Source organism: Dipodomys merriami, unplaced genomic scaffold (assembly GCF_024711535.1).
Source record: "Dipodomys merriami isolate MVZ:Mamm:240054 unplaced genomic scaffold, mDipMer1.0.p SCAF_11, whole genome shotgun sequence".
Classification (NCBI taxonomy): domain Eukaryota; kingdom Metazoa; phylum Chordata; class Mammalia; order Rodentia; family Heteromyidae; genus Dipodomys; species Dipodomys merriami.
The window spans coordinates 35,182,728-35,200,311 of record NW_027202382.1 but is presented as its reverse complement, the minus strand read 5'-3'; the positions used below and the strand labels follow the sequence as shown (position 1 = coordinate 35,200,311).

Here is a 17,584-nt window from a genome sequence, read left to right as displayed (position 1 = left end):
GTCATGACCTTGACCCCACCCTCTATGTGAGTTTGCTTCTGGGAGCAGAGAGAGTAAGACAGACTTTGGAGGGCCTGAATGTGTGTGTTGTTGGGTTCATTTGCGTGGGAGGTTTTCTGTGGGCCGCAGAGTGGTGTGAGTGGCTCTCCCGTGTGATAACATGGTTAATGCTGGCGGTCATCAGTGATTCATTCGGCTAGGTCTCCACCCTGAAATCCTCTCATAATTTACAATTCATCGGCATTTAAGAACCATGAATTGATGTCATATGGTATCGAGCTCCTGCTTGGCTTGCGAAACATAGGCCCTTCAGTCTGGAGATTCACACTGTGTCTTCCAGCTTCTTTGCTGCTGATCTCTGTCAATACAGCACTAACAGCTATTTGTCCCCCAGGGTCCACACCTGGTGCCTCTGAGCAAGTTTGTCTTCAGCGTGAGTGCAGCCAAGCTGGTCCTGGAAGAGGCCTCAAGGCTGCTGCAGCTCCTCTGGAGAGTCTCACTGCCCCCAAATGGCCAGTGTTCCCTTCACTGTGAGCAGGTAGGTAGTGACATGTGCTTTGGAGGTTCAAAGATGCTCCTAGGGCTTGTGTTGAGGAACCTTTCTTGCTCAGCCCAGGGCTGGCCCTAACCATTGTGCCCTCTGTAGGATGGTGTCGGGAAGAGGGAGACCCCAGGTGTATTGTGACTTCTCTGGGTTCTTACTAGATTCCTAACACCTTGAGAGCTGGAAATGGGGTTGGGCTGACTTCAAACTGTGATCCTCTAGATTTCAATCTCTTGAGCAGCTAAGATTACAAGCATAAGCCACCAGCATCTATCAATTTATCATACTTTTAAACAAACAAGTGGATGGATGATGAATGAGTGAATACTTTCTTTACATACTCCTAAACACTAGTACACTAGTATCTGCCTCAGATGACTTTTAAGGTAACATTTGTGAGGTAAGCACTCTCAATAGAATGTTTTTGTCCTTAGCATATAACTATGTAATATATAACATAATGTATATGTAATAAACATATAGTGATCTTCTTCCACTTGTAAATCAGTCCAGGGACTGTTAGCACTCATGCTGATTCATTCTCTTCCTGAAGGTCTCTCAGGCAATTGGTTATATATCTTTCAATTTATAGAACTCTAGAGCCAGGAGAAGGACCTTAGCGATGCTCTGGTGTGGTTTCCCGTGTACACAGACCCCTGGGTAGTGTTAAATTGCCTCTGGCCACTTTTCTAACACAGCCTGTGTTTCATGCAGTGCCTTTTGCTTGGTGTGAAATGTGTGTAAGACATACTTCAGTTTGCAGCAGCAAGTGCAATGGCTTTTTACTATCTGCTGTTTTCTTTTGAGTGTCGTTAATTTACCTTTTGCATTTAATGTGCCCTCTCTAGGCCATGTGCATCAGTTTATATGAGAAAGTTAGGTGAAGACACAACTTGATTATAATAATTTTTGAGTGGAGGATAAACAATACCAACCCAACAGGCTACTCATAGGGATGTGATGGGAGAGATTGAGGGGCATGTTGATTGCTCTAAATAGACCTTGCCTCATAGATTTGACTTTGAAGCTATAAAAATACGTTACATAATTATAAGTTAAAGAAAACTAAAAGCTCTCAGCAAGATGAAATAAGCCAACTCTACTATGTGGCACTTGAGGACACATTTCAGTGACTGCCACAGAATCGCTTGACCATACATCCCTAGGAAAACACTCCAAGGACACAAAGAGCCGCCAGACATTTAATGAAAATATTGTCTTCAATGGTTATATCATTGGTAAGATATTGATACTGATATTCTGAAACTATTACATTTCTATTGTAAAAGAAAGCAAATCATGTAATTTCATTAAGACTGAGGTTTTTACTGTAAGAGAAAAGAGAGAAATATGAAATGGAAGAAATAAAGGCCCCGTGATTTTAAATTTGTATTGTAAACATCAAAGTGAACTCTTGGTGTATTTTCTATTAAAGAATTTGCTAACTCACTCTACATAAAAGGCTGAAGAAATAAAATCCAATTCAATACCAGCAAGCACCACTAATGTTCCCATTGTGGTTTCTAAATGCCTCTTCTCACTGAAAGGAGCTAGGGCTTCAGGAGGATCTAGACAGGAAATAGACAGCATAACCTATTGTATCCTAGTAGAAAAGGAAGGGGTAGGAGTGGGATGGGAGCATGTAGATTTAGAGTGGCTCATAAGTATGGTTCCTGGACCTCAGTTATCAGAGTCATCTGGAAATTGTCAAAAACTCATTTTCTCAGGCCTCACTGTAGACCACTGAGTCAGCCACTCTGAGGACAGCCCTACATGGGCTTTACAAACCTTCCTGTGAGCTTTGAGAGCCATAGGATTAAAAAAAAACATTAAGAGATCGTAAATGCAAAGTGTGGATCTTACTTGAATCCTAAATCAAACTACTTGTTTAAAAAAATAAATTTATGAAGCAATCAGAGAAATGTGCCCACTGGATTTCTTGGTGATATAGATTGGGAATCCATTATTTGCAATGTTTGGGACCCAGAAGTGTTCTTAGAGTTTTGTTTTTGTTTTGTTTGTTTTTTTCAGATTTGAATATTATGGGTTGATTATCCCTAATCTGAAGACCTACAACCCAAAATGCATCAGCTGAAAGTTTTGGATTTTCAGATTATAGAGGGTCAACCTAATACATTAAGAAATTGTTTTCATTTTTTTAATAAGAATAATGTATTTTAATTCCTGGCAGAAAATAACTGCTATCTTAGCTTACAGTATCTAGCGATGCTGTCCTTTATAATTGAAGGAGAAATAAAAACTTTCCATGTAAACAAAAGCTAAGGGAATTTATGTTCATCCAGCATTGTAGAAGATACTACTCAAAGGAATTTTATACACCAAAAAGGAAGATAAATACAACCATGAGGATATGGAAAGAATAAATCTCCCTAGATGAGTAAATAAACAAATGAGTGGGAAAGAATGAGACATTACAAAAACAGCAATATGACAAGAATTACTTTATACTTTTCAGTAATAACTGAATGTCAGTTGTCAGGATTTTCCAGTCAAGAGACACAAGATGGGCAGATTGGATTAAAAATTAAGGCAACCATTTATTGCCTACTGGCAAAGGAAAAAATAGGCTTAAAGGGAAAAGATGGGAAAAGATATACAAAGCAAATGGAACTTCAAAGCCAAAAAGGGTAGTTATATCAAACAAAGGTCACTTCACCTTGATAAAGGGAACAATCATCAAGAGGATATAAAAGTTGTAGACATTTATACATGGAATGTTGGTGTACACAGTTTCATTAAACAAACACATGAAAGCACAAGTAGACCCCAACACAATAAGGAGTGATTTGAATACTCTACTCTCACCAAATGATAGGTTGCCCAGACTGCAACCTCCCCCCCACCCACAAAAATAATGAAGCTTCAAAGTTAAATGACACTGTGAATCAAATTTAACAGACATCTACAAAGGGTTCTTCCTAATAGCTGCAGAATACAGATTCTTAACAGCCCATGAAACTTCCTTCTCCAAAGTCGATCACATTTAAGTACATAAAGCAAGTCTTAACAAATGCAAGAAAACAGAAGTAACTTCCTGTATTTTATCAGGTCTGAGGGGAATAAAACTGGAAATCAGCAGCAAAAGAAATTACGGAAAATATTCAAGTAGATGATGCCTGACTGAACATTATACTTTTCAATGATCAGTAAGTATGTCACGGAAAAAATAAGGGAAGGACTTACAAAGTTGTTAGAATCAAATGAAAATGAACCTTGTGACACAGCAAAGGCAGTTTTAGGAGGAAGGTTCATGATGATGGGTGCCTACATTAAGTAAAAATATTAAATTGCCAGATAAAATAATAAGCTCCTAGAAAAACAAGAGTAAGCCAAGCCCCAAATTAGTAGGCAGAAAGAAAGGGTAAACACTAGGGTAGAAATAATGAAATGAAGACTACAAGGCTAAAAGAGTCAATATCGACGAAGATTTGGCTTTGCAAAGATAATCAGAATTGACAATCCCTTAGCCAAACTAACCAAAAGAAAGAGGAGAAGATCCACATAATTAAAATTAGAGATGGAAAACCGTATCTCACAACAGTTACCAATAAAATTGAGTGAATCATTAGGAAAACTTTTAAAACTTGATATTCAAGTAAACTTGAAAATCTAGGAGGAACATAAATCTCTAGATAACATTTCACTTGCCAAAATTGAATTAAGATGATAGAAACCATTTAAAGAGATCTTTTACAAGCAATGAGATTAAAGTGGTAATGGATTCACTGCTTAATTGTACTAGACCTTTAAAAAAGACAAACATCAGTGCTGAAACTATTCCACAAAATAAAAGGAAAGGAATGCTACCAAACTTCTTTGTGAGGCCAGTATTAACCTGATATCACATATGTAAGAGAGAAAGAAAGAGAAAGAGAGAAAAGAAAGAAAAAGGAAAACTGTGGAGTAGTTTTCTTGAGAACATCAGTACAAAAGTTCTCATTAATATATTTTGCTAACTGAATGGGACAACACATTAAAATGATTATACATCATGGTCAAGGTGGTTTATTCTGAGGATAGGATGGCTGTGAACAGTCAGGCATAGTAGCTCAAGCCTGTAATCTACTACTTAGGTAGCAGATTTTGTAAGAATCATGATTTTGAGGCCAGCCCAGCCAAATTATTCACCTGACCCCATTCCAATCAGTGAGAGCATGATGGCTTGCACCTTAGCTATGTAGGAAGCAAACAGGAAAGTTATGGTCCAGGCTGGCCTAGGCATAAACATGACACTCAAAAAATAAGTAAAGAAAACAGGGTTGGGAGCATGGCTCTGTGGTCATGTGCCTGCCTACGTGTGTGTACACACGCACGCACACACACACACACACACACACACAGCCCAAGAAACTATAAGAGGGTACTTGTGTATAATAAAGGCACAATCCCACTAAGACAAAAAATTTTTTTCTCTGAAGTCTGAAGTGAGACAAGAATATCTACCCTATCCATTCTCTATCCATTCTCATTCAGTATTGTGCTTGGATAGGAGTCAGATGGATACAAATAGAAAGGGAAGAAATTAAATTATCCCTATTTTTAGATGGAATGATTCTATACTTGTAAGATCCTAAAGATTTCAAAAGTCCTCTTAGATCAGGAAAAACACTTTCGGCAAAATAGCAGGATATAAAATTGACACACAAAAATCTGTATATACTAATTACAAACAGACTGAGTAAGAAATCTGGAAAACAATCTCATTGAGAAGAGTCTGGGGAAAATACCTAGGAATAAACTTAATTGGAGGTAAAATACCTCTACAATGAACACTACAGAACACTGAAGAAAAGAAATTGAAAGAGACACTAAAAGATGGAGAGACCTTCTTGTTCATGGATCGCAGAATCAATTTTGTGAAAATGGCCATATTGTGAAAGATTCAGTGTAACTCCTATAAAAACCCATGAAATAGAAAAAAAAAGTATTGAAATTCATATGCAGAATGGACGATTCTGAATAGACAAAAGTAGTCCTTAAGAAAACTGACAATAAAAAAAAGAAAACAAAAGAAAAAAAGCAATGCTTTAAGTATTGCGATGCCTACCTAGGTTATATTACGGAGCCATGGTAACAGAAGCAGCATGGTAATTATCACAAAGGCAGATGGATAGAATAGAATAGGAGATCCAGAAATTAATCCATAGAGTTAAACCCATCTGACTTTCACCCAAGGTCTCCCAAGCACATATTGTAGAAAAGAATCTCCTTGAGAACCTAGATCCTTATCTCTCACTCTGTATAAAAATAAATTCAAGATGTATCAAGGACCTTCATATAAGATCTGAAACTTTGAAACTACTATGGGAAAACACTTGAAAATACAGGTATAGGCAATGACTTTCTGAATAAGAATAATAGCTCAGAAAATAAAAGCAAGAATTGACAAATGGGATTGCATCAAGTTCAAAAGCTTCTGCACATCAAAAGAAACAATTATCAGAGTAATAGAGCCTACAGAATGGGAGAAAATCTTTGTCACTATTCATCAGACAAGGGATTGATATTCAGAATATATGAAGAGCTCAAATAAACATTGAAAGAACAAATAATCCAATTAATATGGACAAATAAATTGAGCAGACACTTCTTGAAACAAGAAGTAAAAATGGGCAATAATTACATGAAAAACACAATCTTCAATATCTGTAGCCATGAAGGAAATGAAAATGGAAATGACTTTTGATATTCCAGTCCCAGACAGAATGCTTATTCTCAAGACAATGAGCAGAAACAAATGCTAGTAGCTAGGATGTGGAGAAAAGGATACTCTTATACACTGTGGGAATGTAAGTTAGTGCAGACATTATGGAAATCAGTGTGGCAATCCCTCAAAACATGAAAACAGAGCTAGCCTAGGACTCTGCTAGACCACTGTTGGACGTATGCCTAAAGGAATACAAGTCAGCACGCATAATAAAGATACCTGTCCATCTATGTTTATTGTGATACACAGTAGCCAAGTTCTGAGATCCGTCTAGGTGCCCACCCATAGATGATGCATAAAGAAATTGAGGTATTTATACACAAGGATGTATTGTTTAGCGGTAAAGAGAATAAAATTATGTCATTTGCATGAACATGGATGGAACTGGAGCACATCATGTTAAGCAAATCAGCCTGACTTGGAAAAGCAGGTATGTTTTCTGTTATATGTGGAATATAGATATAAAGGAAAACATGGACCTGAACATAAAGTAGGGGAGCATTTGGAGGAAGCAGTCAGCAGAAAATGGGAAGAGAAAAAGGAAACGGGGCAGGGAGTAAACATGGCCTAAGTACATTATAGACACTTCTCAAAATTGCAAGAAAGATAAAGAAAGGATGGGAGATAGGGATAAGAATGAATCATAAGGTATCAGCCTTCATTACTAGCTGGAGTTAGGTATTGTTATTCTCATCTCCTAGAGGCAGGAACCGAAACTCCAAGGTGTTAAATTGACGAGCTTCTGCATTATACAGAGAGAAAGCGACGGAGCTGTGCTTTTGAGCTTTTGCTATTTTTGTTGTTGCTGGTTGTGGAGCTTGAACTCGGTGCCTGGCCATGTCCCTGAGCTTCTTTGCCACTTGAACCACAACACCATTTCCGGTTAGTTCATTGGAGATGAGTCTCATGGAGTCTGTTCTGCTCAGGCTGGCTTCGAATGAACCACGAGCCTCAGATCTTAGCTAGAATTACATGCGTGAGCCACCGGCACCCGGTGAGTCCTTGCTATTTTTTAATATAGTGTCCAGGCACCCTGTGAGCCCTTGCTATTTTTAATACAGTGTCTTTATGCTGGATCTGAATCCAGCAACACATAAGTTACTAAAAATCTCTCATTTTAAGGGCTGGCTGGACTATGCACATATTGTTAGACATTTACCCATGAAAACGGACTCACCACTTGGTGAAGGGTGTCAAAGCACCTGCTGTTTTCTGGGCACAAGTGATCTGAGGCCAGAAAGGAGTGGGGAGCTAGTCAGAGACATTGCCATATCTACAGTGATAGGGATGCTTCTGGTGGAAAGGGGCATCTGGAGGAGGTGACTATGGAAGGCTACAGGAGGAGGAGGAGGTTACCCATCAGGGTAAGGGAGTGCCCATTCTCTGAGTTTACCCTCCTCCATTGTGACAGACAGGTCAGGATAGTTACTTCAAGGTCAGAGATTGGAGCTAAGCCTCTGACAATTTAGTGACTTTGTCCTAGGATTCATAGACTTGTGAAGCCATGACCAGAACCCAAATCTTTGTGGCTTCTAGCCTGCAGGTGAGAATCGAAGCAAATCTAACTTTTAAATTAGGATCTGTTTTGGAAGAACCATTGAAGTCCTTGTACCTGACATTATTAGTTAATCTTAAAAGTAGGTTAAGGCAGGGAATCAATGATTCTTCCCTTAAACATTTTAGTTTAACTTAAAACAGACAAATGTACATTCCTTTGCTATTCTTTCGATGTTAGTCCAGGCTTTTTCTTTGAATATCTGTCTGCTGATTGGAGTGTCATATCTTCTTTCATAAACCACATCCATAATGTATGTCTGTCACTTCCAGTTTTTGTTTCTTTAAGATGAAGAGAAAGCTTAGACTCTTGCAAAGCAATCTGAATATATAGAATTCTTTTAGACAGTTCCTCCCACATCTTTCATAGTTGTCTCCCCCACACCTAATTTGCCAGAAATGTGTTTCTCAGCGACTTGCCTTTATCTGGTCTTCCCTGAAGCGTATGTTAGTTTTCAACAACCAGCTCTCTGTCCATACACATAGCTTATAGTTTTACTTAATATTTAATTTGATTCTGTAATTTGATTATGTAAGTATAGCTGTCAAACCAGTTTGGAAACAGACACACTAAAGGGATTCTTCATATGCTGACAACTCACCTTGTCTGCACTTGGAAACTGAAGTGTTTCAGTGTCACCAAAAGTTCTGGGGGCCAGGGCCAGTAGAGAGGAAGACAGTTGTCCCTGCCTGGGTTGGTATTTCACGTCAGAGGCCCTGGGACCAGTTTGCCTTTCGTCTGAACAATACTCAAAGTATATCCTCATGGGTCATACTCACTAAGTCACACTTTTGTATTATCTTTTTAAGATTTAATCATTAACAGCATTTTAAGTCAATGTTACAGCTTCTTGTAAAAAGAAATAACCTCAAGCAATTTGAAGTTCCATCCTTTGGAAATAATGCTACTAATGTTTTGTTGCCACACTGACTTCTACATCTATGGATGTGTACCAATTGTGTCATCACTTTTGTGGTTTTTTTTTTTTATTAGCTTACATTAGTTATACTAATGGAAGGGGGGGTATTTAATTGTTGTGTGTTCAGTTTTATGAAGCAGAAATGCCTTAGATGTAGTATACAGCCTGTGTTGTTCTGAGCTCTTTGGCTACTAATTACAATCATCTTTTGATATCAATAAATAGAGCTCTACAACATTATTTTTAATAGCTGAAAAATTATTCCTTTCTCTGTAAGTACTGTAATTTATTCAGATTCATATTAAGCAAATCAGGTTTATTTCTTCCTACTATTAAGCATGCTGAAGTGAGCATGCATCTTCTTAGGCTTGTATTATTATATACTAATGTTGCCTATTATTGCTTGGGGGAAATGCTGTAGACCTGCTGGGGCCAAGCCTTGGGAGTGTTCACAATAGTTGGTGTCTGTGCATTCTGCTGGGCCATGCTAGTTTTCAGTTCCACCAGCAGACCTTAGATTTTCCTCCTTCTTGCATTTTAACCAATTTGCCAATCTAATGATTTTTATTCAAGTATCCATGCTAGTGAAGTTGAGAATCTTTTTTTTTTTTCTTTTTTCGCCTGTATTGGGACTTGAAGTCAGGGTCTAGATGCTGTCTCTTAGCTTTTTCACTCCAAACTAGTGCTCTACCACTTGAACCATACCTTCACGTTCAGCATTTTGGTGGTCTCTTAGAGATAAGAGACTCATGGACTTTCCTGCCTGGGTTGGCTCCTAAGTGCCATCCTCAGATCTCAGCCTCCTGCATAGGATGACAAGCATGAGCCAGCAGCGCCTGGCTGAAGTTGACCATCTTTTGATACGGTGTTGTAGTTTCTTCTTAGGTAATGTAACGTTTCATTGTCTTATTTCATTTATTTTCTAAATCTTTTTCTGTTTAGATTGGTGAAATGAAGTCAGAGATCACCAAACTATACAAAACATTGTTTGAACAAGAAAAGAAGCTGCAGAACAGTGTGAAGCTTTTACAGCAGAGCAAGCACCAGGAAAAAGTCATCTTTGATCAGTGTAAGTGAGTGGTTGAGGTGGCCACCGTGTCTGACCATTTCCTGCCTCTCAGTGCCGCCAGCCCCTCCCTGACTGGCTCTCTTTGCAAACCAGGTTGTTTGTGATCATTTCTTTTCCTACTGCACCATTTCTCGCTTGCACAGATTAGTCTGCTCATTTACAGTACCTGTGTAGAGGGGAGGCAGGTATGTGGCTAGCTCCTTACAGGTGCTCTGAGCTGGGAGGAGCAGGATGACTTCTCTCTGCCCTGGGAGGTTAGCATCCTAGAGGAAGTGACCCTGAGCCAAGTCTGAAAAGAGAGTTAGGCACTGTCAGTAGCCAGTGGCAGTCCAGGCCACCAACTGGGGGGACAGAGGCAAGAAATAAGGTTTTGTAGGTGGTAAACTAGAAATGGTTTGTGTTGATAGAGCAGAACTGCCTGTGGCACAGTGAGGTAGAAAGCCAGGGGACTGGGGACTGTACTGTGCCATGAAAGGATTCAGGTGTCCGGAGCAGAGGAGCAGCCTGGCAGCTGCATGCAGTAAAGGTTCTTTGTTGCTGTCCAACCTGGGAGGGAAGAAAGCAGCTTGGCCCTGCCTGGGTCAAGCTGACTCCTCTCCGTGTGCAGCAGCAAATTAGGGGTGGCTGTCCAGCTGAGACCTTTCCTGCCACTCACTAGTCACGGGGCCTGTAGCCCCTGCTTTGCTGAGTGAGGGTAGTCGTCCTGTCCTGCAGGGCTGAGGGTCCTCAGTGAGTCACAGTAGACACCTCCCAGGCCATGTGGCCCTCTTAGGGGCCCTCTTCCTTGCCAGCCTTCTGCTGAGGTGTAGGTGTGCTATGGGCTCTGGTATGAGCCATGTCACTGCACTGGAGCAGCCTTATTTGAGACGCAGACTTTACAGCTCTGTCCTTTCGTCTTCTCAGCATAGCGGGCATTCTTGTGCTTTTAGGTCTAAGAGCCACTTCAAATCTTGGGCCAGACATCTCTTAGCTTTTCTGGTGGGTTTTACTCACACGGTGCATCCAGTACATTTCAAGATTATTTTTAACCTCCACACCTGGCATTTGGTGAATCCTGAGAAAGTGATGGACTCTTTCCCTAGGAAAATGCACATGTAGGCACACACACACACACACACACACACACACACACACACACACACGCGCGCGCGCACACACACACACACACACACACACACACACACACACACACACACACACACACACAAACACACACACTTTGTACATCATTTGCAGGTATAGGGCCATCCTTAGCATGTCTGTGGTTCCTGCAGCCTAATGTGGGCCATCTCTAAAATTATTCTTTTTTTGGGGGGGAGGGGTCTGGTCGTGGGGCCTGAACTCTGGGCTTGGGCACTGTCCCTCAGCTCTTCAGCTCAAGGCGAGCGCTCTACCACTTGAGCCACAGCGCCACTTCTGGCCTTTTTTTTCTGCTTACGTGGTGCTGAGGAATCGAACCCAGGGCCTCATGCATGCAAGGCAAGCACTCTACCACTGAGCCACCTTCCCAGCCCTCCAAAATTATTCTTGCCCAGCTACAAAGCTCATGCAGTCTGTCTCCTCCCTCGAGGTGGTAGGTTTCAAATAGAGTTCAGTATCTTCAGGTAGACATTTCTGTGAATCAGATATTTTCCCAGGCCACCACAGATAACCTATTCTGAATAAGACATTCAGGAGGGGTCCTGTGTTGGAGTGAGTCTGTTTCAGTGTCAGTCACCACTGGCCAGAGGCCTGGATCTGGAAGGCTTACCTGGTTTACTCAGGAGCAGTGGTGATCTGACCTTACCAAGTCCTATTTAGAACAGATTTTTGATATGACTCTGAAATCCATTCAGTAGCTGCTGCTAGAGTTTATGTGTGTAAGGAAAGATTGAGAGAGGAAACGACCGTCACTGCTTTTCCCAGAGTTCTCCACTGCAGCTCTGTCTAGGATGCAGCCCAGGTGGAGTTGGTAGCATCCTCTGAACCCACTTGTGAGCCCCTCCTGTCCAGGCAGAATTCTGTTTGCCTAGGGGATCAATGTTGGGTTATTATGCCCACTGAAGGGCAGGTGAGGGGGACAAAAATGCCCAGGTATTTTCCTCCAGTCCTTTGGGGGTTTGCTTCAAGGAGTGTGTTGTAAAATCCTGGCGTCACAAAACTCCCTGGACTCTTGACCCCTGCAGGCCTCCATACATGGGTTTGCTTCCCACCTTGCTTCTCAGAGGGCCCAGGACACCCAAGAATGCCACATGCTGTTAGGGCCCAAGACTTTACCCTTCCTGTGCCGTTGCGCTCCCCACCCCACAAGATGAGCCCAGCATGCCTGGTAGAGCCTTGGTTGCCACTGGAAAATGGTATCATGGCATGTTCTATGTTCTGTGCCCCCATCAGGCCATGACCTAGAGAAGACGTGAAGAGATATCTGTGGCCTACACTTTCTGGAGGGTTTCTGGGCCCAGAGCTCTGTGAAGGAGACAGGGCATTTGTCTTCTCTTGTCTGGGTGCTTTGGGGTTGTTCACAAGTCTGAACCATTCAGGCTTGGGGCCTACGTTCCCTTAGCCCTGCTTTCACCCTGCCTTCTCATCACTCCCGTTTTTCCTTTCTCTTCAGTGGCTGTCACCCACAAAGTCCTTCGGAAGGCCAGAGGAAACCTGGAGGTAAGGCCTCTAAGCTATTTCACGGATGGCCATGATGAGCAGGGTGGCCCAGGGCAGAGCCAGCTTCTTTTGAAACATGAAGTTGAAGGTGGAACCACAGCTGTGTTTTTCTGCCAACAGAGCACAAAAAGTTCTATTTTATCATGCCTGTCGTCAGAGCTTGCTCTGCTTTTTAAGTCTGTATGCAGTTTTTTTCACAAGTGAGAAATAGAGCAAACGGCGACTGCCGCATAGTAGGCATTTGTTAAGTCTTTCTGGGATGTATGAATACTGTATGATCTTTGTCATTTTGTTCTGTAAATATTTACTGATCAAACAGTATGTCTTTGAAAGCAGTTTCAAAATAGCTTCTTGCCTTTAACTCTGTCAGGGATCTTACTTCAAAAACCCTCTGTTGACCTAAAATTCTCATTTTTTTCCCCCTCCTTGTCCTAGCTCAGGCCTGGAGGCGCCCATCCAGGAACGTCCAGTCCCAGCAGATCAGGCTTCTGAGGAGAACTTTCAGCCAATAAAGCTTGTGCCTGAGATCACACTGTCTCTGTTCCAACTGTCGCCCCTGGTGCGGAGCAAGAGCTGCTGGCCAGAGGAAATTTGCTGTTCCCTCTATTGTGTACAGAAATGTCCGCTGGGTCAGGTTCTCCTCAGTGCGGCCCTGGAACGGCCTTGGGCTCTGTTTGGGTGTGGGGCGGGGTCTGGGGCTGAGGGCTCACATGTTGATGGACCTCGTGACCATGCTGACGTGAGACTTTACCTCCTGGTCTGCTTTTCCCGCCTCACAGCCTAGTGCCCATTGTTAGGTGCTACAGAGCCAGCACCCGCTGCGCACACCAGCTTTATTCCGGGAGCCCTCTCAGTCCCTACTCAGTCTCCCTCTCTACTCTAACCCCTGCATCATTCCTGGTCATTGAGTGTCTATTAGGATGGCCCGTCATTTGTCTTTACCTCCTAAACTACCTGTGCTGCCATTTTGCTCTGGTCCCAGCCTCCCTGCCTCGCCCTTCCTGCTCCTCTACCTCCTTCCCTCTCTGCTTTGACCTCCTGGAGGTCCTTGTCTCTCCTCCCTCTCCTTCACCTGTCATAAGCCCCTTGTTCTATTTCTTTTCCATCCAGCTTCCTCACATCCAAATCCCTTCCCCTGCCCTGCCAAGGTGCTAAGGAAAACCATAGCCAAACAGGTGGTCTCCACCATGCCACACACTGGGTATTTCCAGCCACCCTCTGGTCCAAGCCCAAGTCCCTGTGGCGGTTCATAAGACCCCTCTTGCTCTCCTCTCCTCTCCCCTCCTGGCACTCCAGCTGGTTCTAGACCAGTTGGCTCAGCTCAGCGCCTGTGTCCTTCCCACTCTTCCCAGCATCCTCCATGCTGCCTCTCTCTGAAGTGTGCCTCCTGCCTTTCCTTTTTCCAGCTATATTACATTGGTTCTTCAGATGGAAGTCTTTTCAGCCCCTGGCGCTGGGTGATGTCCCTCATCTCTGCTCTCAAAATCCCCCTCACACACATACTCTCCTGCCCTCCTAGAGATCATCTTGTGTCCACAATGAGTGGCTGACGCCTGGCCCACACGGGCGCAGTGGATGGGCCGAGCACACAGGCCCGGCCCTGGGGAAGGCTGTGGTTGGGAAGTATTGCCTTCACATTGCCAAGAGATCCTAATAACTCCATTGCTCAGGCCGGTGTGGCTCACAGGCACTCCCCCCATTAAATCATGGAGTCCCCCAGAGTCCAGTGGGGATTGTGGTGTTGGTTAGGATCACCTGTCTTCATGGGGAAGCCAGGGCATTAGCGAAAGAATGGTGAGCAGGGCCTTGGTCCCTCTTACCCTCCCCCCACTGGCCCACAGCTACACAGACATGGTGATGGGGGATGTAGATGCACAGCTGGATAGAGGGAGCTGAGACCCAGGCGAGGAATCCAGGGACTAGCCTAGTCCCAGGTCCCTCTCCTCCATCTGCACCCACTGGTCGTGTGCACTTGCACTGAATTTTCATAGTTGCCAGTGTGAAAGCTCAGCTTAGCCATCCTGTTTCATAGAGCTCCATTCTGCAGAAGGCACCTGGTCCTTTCTGTGCAGAAGCTGGGTGTGCCTCTTTTCATGCTTCTGTCCTCAGTTTCCCCACCCTTTGGCCCAACCCTGACAACAGAATTACTGTGAGCCTTGGAATCTGGAAGTGGCTGTGCAGTAAGACTTGTCAACACCCTGTCTCCCTTTTTCAGTATTTAAGACTGGTGCTTGGCAGAGTTTTGAAGTACTATGTGCAGCTCCTGTGTCTGATGGGCATGGATGCAGGGGTGTAAGATGTATGCGGAGGGGGGAAGGGCAGTGCCCAGCCTGGGCTGGAGGCTGGACCTGGGTGAGGTACCCCTTCCGTGAAGGGCTTTTAACCACCTTGCCTGGCATGCAGTCTGTGGGGGCTGAACTGTGTGGTTGGCGAGGCGTGAGCTGGGGGTGGTGAGGGAAGAAGCCCTGGTACCTGGCCTGTCTTGCACTCCACCAGGGGGCATTGGGAGGAAGGTCTGTGGAGCAGGGCCTCTGGGCACCAGCTTTTCAGGAACGTGGTGACCCACATTCCCCAGCTTAAAATATCTCACCGTTGGGCTCCAGGAGGCCCTCCCTCTTCTGGGAAGTGGAGGAACAGCCTGGTTTGTTTGGGCTGGATTGGAGCCAAGAACAAACTCTGCAAATAAGGACAATTTGGACCTTGGGAAAAGCTCCATTGTCTCCGGTGAGTTAATTTTTACCAGTAGCCGAATTCAGGAGGCTCTGAAGCAGTAATCAGAAAAATGCGTCAATTTCCCTGTTGGTGAAATTAATCATGATGTGTGGCTGAGCAGCACACCTGAGAGGAACAGCTGCAGGGGCTAAATATATACAGAGAGGAGGGGAGAGGCCCAGGGCCTGGGGCTCACCCAGCCCAGGGAGTGGCCCCCTGTTGGCAGGGATGAAGCCCACTTGTCCACTTCCCTGAGGCCCAAAAGCTCAACAGTCTGGCTGTGCCCCTTTACCCCTTCATCTGCACCCCCTACCTATTTCACATATGAGGGAAATGAGTCTGTCAGAGCCCATTCTCGAAATTATCCTGCCTTCTGGATCATTCTATGCCCCCATCCCACACTTGTCTTTTGCAGAAACTGTGGCCCTTACTTGTGTTACCAATGTTTCTCACCCACTCCTGTCTGACACAATGTCCCTGCATGGCCTACGCCAGGGCCCAGACACCCACAATCCAGCAGCCCTGATGAGAATTGCAAATGGTCCATAGATGGAGGAAGAGTGATCTTGCTAATAAGTTCTTAGCATTGTGAAGGCCGAGAAACCTGCCTGGGGGTGCCTGGCCCTGCCAAATTGCCTCTTCAATCTTGGCCATATTTTACCTCTAACTCAGAAATTCAATTACCAAAATTACTCATTCCATCTAGTAAGACCCCAGGCTCTGCCTAGGGCCAGGTGTGCTTTCTTCACCACGGGTGGGGCCTTCCCCTCGGTGCTCCTGAGCACCCCCTGGGTGGCCGTGGGCAGATCCCAGAGGCCTGGAGTCTTACCCTAGTCCTTGGCCTTCCATTAGAATCAAGTTTCCTCATGCACAAAAGAAAGAGAAAAAGAAAGGCATGTCACGGCCAGCATGGAGGCCCAGATCCCTGCCAGATCCGGGAGCCTCCTGTCAGTGATGGCTCTGCCTGATGCCTCCGTCATGCTGGAGACTTCTTCCATCCTCTGTGCTCACCCTTCACCTCCTCTCTGCCATCCGGACCACCCCAGTCAGCTCTCACCTGCACTGTAACCACTTCCTGGTTGGGTTCCTCTACCCAGCCCTAACCTCTGCAAGTATTCCTATGCTTCTCAGCCCCTGAGAGTCTACAGTTACAAAGCTGACGGCCTTGGGCCCTTAGTTCCTGCCTCAGTGCCCAGCTCCTCTCTTTTTGCCTCCATTCCCATGGCTCCTTGTCCCAGCAGGCAGTGTCCACATCAACCCTGTCCTTGGGGTCTGCCCCACCTGGCCCAGAGAATCACCACAGTCCCAGAGCTGTGACCCCCTTCTCCTGCCTGCTTTTTGCAGCCCTTGGGCTATTATCACATCATTGTAGTGGAAATTACACCAGGGCTTAATTACATGTTTGCAGATGTGAAAAGATCCCCTGTTTCAGGGCCACTTTCCCCTTCCAAACAGCAACATGTGGTCCTGGCTCACGTGTGGCAAATGGGATGGCAGGCACAGGGACACCTGAGAACACAGCTGCTCTGGTCTCCAAAAAGACAGTGGGGATAGGGCAGTGACCCTGACGGGTCTGTAACTGCACCTTAGGGCCAAGAGCTGCTGAGATCCCAAGTAGAATGTGTTAGAGGCTTTAGATACTCAGCATGAGGCAGGGCAGGAGACGTTGGTCCTGATCAAAGTACTTTTCTAGTACCCTCCTTTGCCCAGAGCTGTCAGCTTCCCTGAGTGTTCTTGGCAGGTGTTAGAGGCAGGTCCACAATCAGTGTGTCATGTCACAAAGTCCCTAGGAACCCAGAAAAGGGACTCTTGAGTGGACATATAGGTTTCTGGGGAAGGTAGAAGGTGCCAGGAAGTGCTTTGTGGTGAAGGGCAAAGGTGAAGCAGGTGCAGCAGGTACTGGGCATCTTCCACCTTGGCCAGGGCTTAGAATCCAGGTAGTGAAGCTGGCAAGGTCTGGTTGCCAGCATGAGGCAGATGGCTTCATTTCAGAGCTAAGGAAGGAGGCCTGGGTAGGTGTATGTTTGCGCAAAGGGTTGGGCTAGGGGCTGCCAAGGGTCCCGGGCCAGAGTGTGCCAGAGCCGGGGCTGAGGGGAGGGGCAGCAGGACGTGGAAGACTGGGAGGACACATGCCCTGGGAGTGGGGTGGAGGCCTCTGGTGTCTGGCTCAGGCCATGATGTGGCTGTGTTCATGGGGAGGGGACAGCATGGAGGTGACTAAGGCCCACTGCCAGCATGGTGCAGGTGAGCGGTGGGAAGAAGCGCCCAGGCAGAGGCCTGGAAGTTACGGAGGGTCCTGTGGTAGAGTGTTGCCAGGATACCACCCACAAGCGCAGAAGCACAGAGAACTCAGGGTTTGTGCTTTTGGGGGAGGTCACTGGAGAACCAGTGGAGATTGTGTCGAGAGATGAAGAAGA

General features: G+C 44.9%; 1 protein-coding gene across 7 annotated transcripts in view; it reads left to right on the top strand.

Annotated features, from left to right (window-relative positions):
* Cdk5rap2 (CDK5 regulatory subunit associated protein 2) overlaps positions 1-12,983 on the top strand; it is a 178,326-nt gene extending 165,343 nt beyond the window's left edge. For 4 of the 7 annotated variants that reach the window (XM_070012605.1, XM_070012584.1, XM_070012600.1 and 1 more), the window contains 4 exons: positions 395-538; positions 9,689-9,815; positions 12,409-12,455; positions 12,896-12,983. In XM_070012605.1, the coding sequence (XP_069868706.1) occupies positions 395-538; positions 9,689-9,815; positions 12,409-12,455; positions 12,896-12,967 (390 nt within the window). In that variant the 3' untranslated portion in view covers positions 12,968-12,983. Of the gene's footprint in view, positions 1-394; positions 539-3,613; positions 3,712-9,688; positions 9,816-12,408; positions 12,456-12,890 lie in introns of those variants that run through there. The other 3 variants (XM_070012618.1, XM_070012593.1, XR_011369981.1) reach the window with 2 other exon arrangements.
* The last annotated feature ends 4,601 nt before the right edge of the window (positions 12,984-17,584 follow it).